This window comes from Cyprinodon variegatus, unplaced genomic scaffold (assembly GCF_000732505.1).
Source record: "Cyprinodon variegatus isolate N-32 unplaced genomic scaffold, C_variegatus-1.0 Scaffold204, whole genome shotgun sequence".
Lineage (NCBI taxonomy): Eukaryota > Metazoa > Chordata > Actinopteri > Cyprinodontiformes > Cyprinodontidae > Cyprinodon > Cyprinodon variegatus.
In genome coordinates this window covers 555,368-561,367 of record NW_015150657.1, presented here as the reverse complement: position 1 = coordinate 561,367, position 6,000 = coordinate 555,368, and the positions used below count along the sequence as shown (strand labels likewise).

The window sequence follows — 6,000 nt, the reverse complement described above, 5'->3', positions numbered from 1 at the left end:
CTTTACTGCTAAAAAAAAAAAAAAAAAAACTTTTATTTTTGCAGTAAAATTTCACAAACCTTAGTATCTCTCAGGATAGCTTAAAATAAATGCTCTGCAGTAGTCCCCATAGCTAGTTTTGTACTTTAGCCAATATTTTACTCTCCCCACAGATTTTAATATAATTTACATAATCATAAAGGCCCACTGTACATACAAAAAAATCCCCGGCAAATTTTTCACATTCAAATGCACGAAGATCATCATGCAAACCTTTCAAATTTCAGATTCCAAATTTAAATAATACCTCAATTATATTATGTTGAATTGATGTTAATTAAAAACTTCTTTCTATTTTACAACATAGAATTTTAACTTCTCATTTTACTTTCATAAGAAGCAAAGGTTTTAAAGTGAACAAGAGAAAAATACATGCATTTACCATTTAAGAGAGATACATTGAAAGTGTTTGACCATGGGTGAATATTTGACATAAAATATCAATTCATGTATTTATCCATAAACGCATATTATCCATAGTGATTTTGTTCTAGGTGCAGTTGGCATCTTGGGGGGTACTTGCGAAAGCATATGGGCTTAAAAAAAGTACATTTTAGCAGACATCACATGCCACAAAATCCCATTCCTCTAATTTCAGTGGCCTACCCCAAGGGTGCAATAACAGTTTATTACACCTATCCTCACTTTATGACCCTTTTCTACCTCCACTAGCTCCCCTCTAGCCCACACTAACTGTTATTGAAAACACCCAGGTCTGCCGTATATCATTCCTGAGCACCATAGTATGCTATGTGCAACAAAGCCAATCAGCACCTGTTCATATGGGTACTGTTTAGATCACATTGGACTAGCTCCACTTATCTAATATCTGTTTCGATGTGGAAGTATTTAAACACAGTCCCATTTCTCTTTACAGCCCCAGTTGCCTCAAGGCTCAAGCTTTGTGTACTTTTCCCACACCATGTAACTGTTTTATAATTGTAGAAGACAAACTAAATGGAATTGGCAATATTTTACCACACTGCGTGTGTGCATCTGTGAGTTAAAGTGTAAATTAGTTTTATTATAAGCATAAGGATGCAGAATGCTAGGGTTCAATAAGAAGGAAAATAATATCCACCATTGAGAACTTTGAATGGTTCATGGTAGCGTGCAGGAAGGAATCTTGTATTAAGATGCAAAGCATAAGTAAATATCTTTCAAGGTAGAGATGTTCAAAGAGAGGAATAAAATATCAACAGTGGCAGAGTGACTAGACTCATTGAAGGTCTAGTCATCCCCCATGCCTGAGTGCAGGGTTGTCTGTCAACCATGAGACTGTGTATGGGGGAATCAACAATGCCATAGCAATACTAATGAAACTTTCACTTGATAGAATTTAATATACTGTATATAACCATCCTTCAGTTCAGCGAGTTTGAAAAACATACTAATGGAAAAAAGTTGAGGCAGAGAACATGCAAATTATTTCTTTTGTAATTGTTTATTGAAGTTCTAATCATTTACTTATTTTGTAGTTAGACCTTAGAATGTTTATATTAACCCCCCTAAAACAAAATAATATGTAACAGTATAGTGATGCAAAAAAAGGAATGAATGAGTAAATGTGATGGTTTTTTTTTTGTTTGTTTGTTTTTTTAGCGCTTACAATATTTTTGATAAACCAAGTTTCATACTGCTCCAAGTAGGTTTCCTAACTGAATATGCAGTAGTGACCTCCTTAGAGCAGGAAGCTGCTGGTCACCCTCTATGAGAAATCTCTGTTGAGGTTTGAGCCTTGGTCTATTGAGGTAAAGAGGGATAAAGTAGAGCCCTGATTGAATAACAAGACAAAATACATCACTTCCAGTAAGACTAAACCTCTTAGAGAGTCTACTGTACGAAGCAGGGGCGAGTCGTGAAGCTGCCTGCTGAATGGTTACTGGCAAACATGCTTAAGGATTTTGACTAACAGAGTCGAGAAGGAAAAGTGATCATTCAGTCAGAACAGTCATCTTGTGTTGAGTTCTGTGTAGTTTCTGGAGTTTTGTATTTCAGAGTGCATCACAGCTATTTTCACCTCTTGTGGTTGTGTTTTATGTGTTACATTTATTGATGTAATATCTGATGTTTGGATTTCATTAACACCATTGAGCCACCCCTACTGGATTACCTGTAGTTTTATTCAACCAAAAGTTGATAACATAATGAATACTTGTGTTTGAGTTGTGGTACTTGAATAGGAGTCCTTCATTAGTTTACTGCAGTTACATGAAGAATAGTACTGGAAAAACAGAAGGACCCAGAGGGAGCCTTCAGTTTCGCCCCGTCTCTTGACACAAAAATAGTGCCGGCTTGTAGTGACCACTGATCTCTATTTATACACTGGATTGCTGTTAGATTTAAGGTCACCCGCTACCATCTTGGTACTCCACACTATCACAGACTCACGCCATAAAAATGCCTGTAATATAATGTAATTACCATAACAATGTAATCAATAAATGTATATTACACATACATGATCAATTTAGCACTTTTGGCACATCATCAGATGGTGTTTGTGTGTGTGTAATATTCTTTATATCTAAGAAGAGTATTATTATCCTCCATTAACATTTAATTTGTTGTGATGGATTTGTATAATCATGAAGTCTTTAAATCATATTACATGATTTATAGTCTTCATGGACTCCATACTGAATATGCAATGTGATGTGCCTATTTTTTACCATAAATTACAGTAATCTACTGATGCTATGAAACAGCAAGTGTGTGTAAAAGTGATTCATTTATCTTTATTTTAAAGGTCTTAGGCCCCCCTGAAAATGAGAACATCATTGTTGTTTGATGCTGTAGTGCACATATTGTTTACACTCCAACCAGTGTAACTGGGGAGTACCAATATGGCGGCTGGTGACTTCACAGCATCATGTATTAACAACGGCCTATCAGCAATCCAGTGAATAAATAGTGATCAGTGGCGGTGACATCGTAGCTGCAGGGACTGAAACCATTTCTTATTGAAAAAATGCTGCAGCTAAAATTCATAGTATAATCATAAGTTTTTGAGTTTTTTAAAGGGAATTCGGCAATTCGATGTCAATCCAAGCCATCACTGATTTAGCTCCATAATAAATAAAGCTGGCTAGGCTTTGCTTGGCTTGAATTATGTTAACACTAAATTTGCTATTCTGATCTAGTTTATTTCTTATAAATTCTAATTAATGTATTTATATCAAACTTAGTTATAAATGTGGCATTCCTTTTTTTTCCATTGCTGCTGTCTTTATTTTTTTCATATAATTTGTTATACGGATAGCAATGTTTAATCTGCGAGCAATTTTTTATTTTTTTTATTTTATTGTTTATTGACAACTCAAAACAGACATGCACTATGTAATGCAGTTGAAATAATATATCACTATCTCTTTGTCCATATTTTCTCTTTTCTAGTCTGTGCCGGCACTGAGAACAAACTAAGCACGCTGTCGGACCTGGAGCAGCAGTATCGCACTTTGAGGAAATACTATGAGAACTGTGAAGTCGTCATGGGCAACCTTGAGATTACAAGCATTGACCGTAGTCGAGATCTGACCTTCCTCAGAGTAAGGACAGCACAATAAGATGTTGTAAACTTATACAATTTGACATGTGTTGAAATATAGAGCTTATGTAGAGTTAGAGCCTGTGGCTTTGTACTGTTCCCCTTCTGTGAGGAATATTTATTGGGTATAAATTAGCATTTAGGCAAGTGAACAACTGCATATTTTATGCTTAGCCTTAAATTCACCATGCCTTTATTTGTACACGTATATTAAAATAATACAATATTAGGTACATACAAAGGGAAAAAAAAAAACAATGGAAACATCAGCTACTGCATACTTCTCTTTGGTGCATGAGAACAAATCTTTATAGTCCTTTACAGCTGTGCTTTGATTATGAAACTTGGACATTTTTCCCCTCAAAGCGTAGTTATCTAGAACCTTGTGTTTGACCCAGGCTATAACATATGTGAACTTTTTGTTAGCTAGAATAATCATTGACAGAGAAGATCATCCATTTGCCAAAGTATAACTCCACTGATGTAGCTTTTCAGTTGTCCATAAGTGAGTGCACTGAGCTGCTTCGACCTACTCTGGACACACACTGTCATCTACACACACTTGCCTTAAATCTTTTAACTTTGAGACCATTTAGTGATTCAAAGTTGCTTGGTCTTGTGATCATTTCAAAGTTAAATATTCTAGCATTAACAGTCCAAATTCAAAAGTATGCCAAATACTTAGCTCATATTAGTTAAAGATTGATCATCGTTATTCGAAACAGGAGTAATCAACCTACGTTGTTGACCTACTTTGGTCTGAAGCATAAAATTATAAAAATCTAAATAGCTTTTCATAATAACTTTGGGGATTAAGTAAATAAAGAACTGCAAGGCAATAAATATCACAATTTTATTATCAGTCTCAAGTAAGTCATCATCCATTTTGTCAATGCTTGAGTTGTAATACCATGGTAATGACAGGTTATGTAGTTTTCTTGGTGAAATCTGTTAAAGAAATAAACAACAATCTACATTTTTTAAGGGGAAAGTGACCATATAATGTTGACCTCTACTTCTAACAAACACTATCCAAGACTGTGCTGCCTGCACTCTGCACTCTGCACTGCCAAAACCATCCAACCCCAATTGATTTCAATCTTACTGGAGGGCATGGGAGCTCCCATGGAGTTACACTAAAGTGCTGACTGCATTATTGGGCCAATATTGCTGTGAGAATAAACTGGACTATCAAGGCTTTGCAAAGAAAGCAAGTCACAATCAAAACCCAAGTTCTGTTTTCATATTCTTTTCTACAGCAGTGATTTAGAGTTAATATGAAAGAATGTTTTGTGTGCATCGGTTAAAAGTAATGGACTAAGTTTTATTTATTGTGCGCTTCATTTTTATGAACTAAAATATCAAAATTGATCGGAAAGTTCAGAACAATGGAAAGTCGATACGTAATTTCTTCTTCTGAGATCAATTCAGCAAACAACCTGGTGAAACAAAAAAAAAAAAACAATTATGTTAAGAAAGAAGGACAATAGATGGTACCATCATACTCTAACAGAAGCAACTGGTCCCACTGACCTGAACTAAAAAGAGGGTGAATTGGTCTATGTTTGTTTTATTTCTGCATGTGTATATGTTTAGGGTGGTAAACTCAAAATATGATTGCTTTTCAGCCTCACTGAACCAATTTTGCACCGTAAAACATCCTCCTTGTCAGCTCACATATACTTTTCATAGGTTAACCTTTACTAGCTTGTGTTACATAAAGGGTACATTTACACAATAGGGTTGAAAGTCCATTAGTACAAGCCTTTCTTTAGATACTGACATTATACTAGTCATTTACAAAACATCTCCCTGTGGCACCAACTTGCCAGGGTTCTCCACCTTTTCATGGTGGGCAATTAAAATGGGTTAATTGAAGATGCTAATTAGAAACATGAGGTGTCAAACAGCAAGGGAGCCAAAGGGCAGGGTAAAGTAAGTATTTTTAGGCAATATTATTATTATGATAAGACACATTAATAACATTTCTCCCCTAGGAGGGAAAAATAACCTTGAGGTAGAGCAGAAGTAAAGGTAGAATAAAGAGAAAACTATTGTGCTTGAGCTTACCATACCACCTGTCTTAGGGAGGTGATTGAAACTGATGCTTGTGCATTGGCTCCTTTTGAAGATAGCCAAGAGATTGATGGCTGCCTCCCAAAGCCCCTCAAACAGCTTTAGCAGTAAACAGAGTCCATCTTCCAAACTGCTACCACGACAGATGAATCAACGCTTGCACAATGATTAATAACTGCATTTCGTCACACAGGCTTTTATTCCCTTGAATGTATACACATTGATGGACCCTCACAGTCAGCTTCAACCTTATCTAAAAATCCATATCCTCTCTTTTTGAATAAGTGTCCCGTAATTTAGTCATAGTGCATTTGCATGAACAAATTGAAAACGTGAGT

The 6,000-nt window shown here is 35.7% G+C and overlaps 1 protein-coding gene across 1 annotated transcript in view; it reads left to right on the top strand.

Annotated features, from left to right (window-relative positions):
- erbb4 (erb-b2 receptor tyrosine kinase 4) overlaps positions 1-6,000 on the top strand; it is a 367,864-nt gene that overhangs the window by 171,167 nt on the left and 190,697 nt on the right. The window contains exon 2 of the mRNA XM_015379960.1: positions 3,436-3,587. Within this exon, the coding sequence (XP_015235446.1) occupies positions 3,436-3,587 (152 nt within the window). The remainder of the gene's footprint in view (positions 1-3,435; positions 3,588-6,000) is intronic.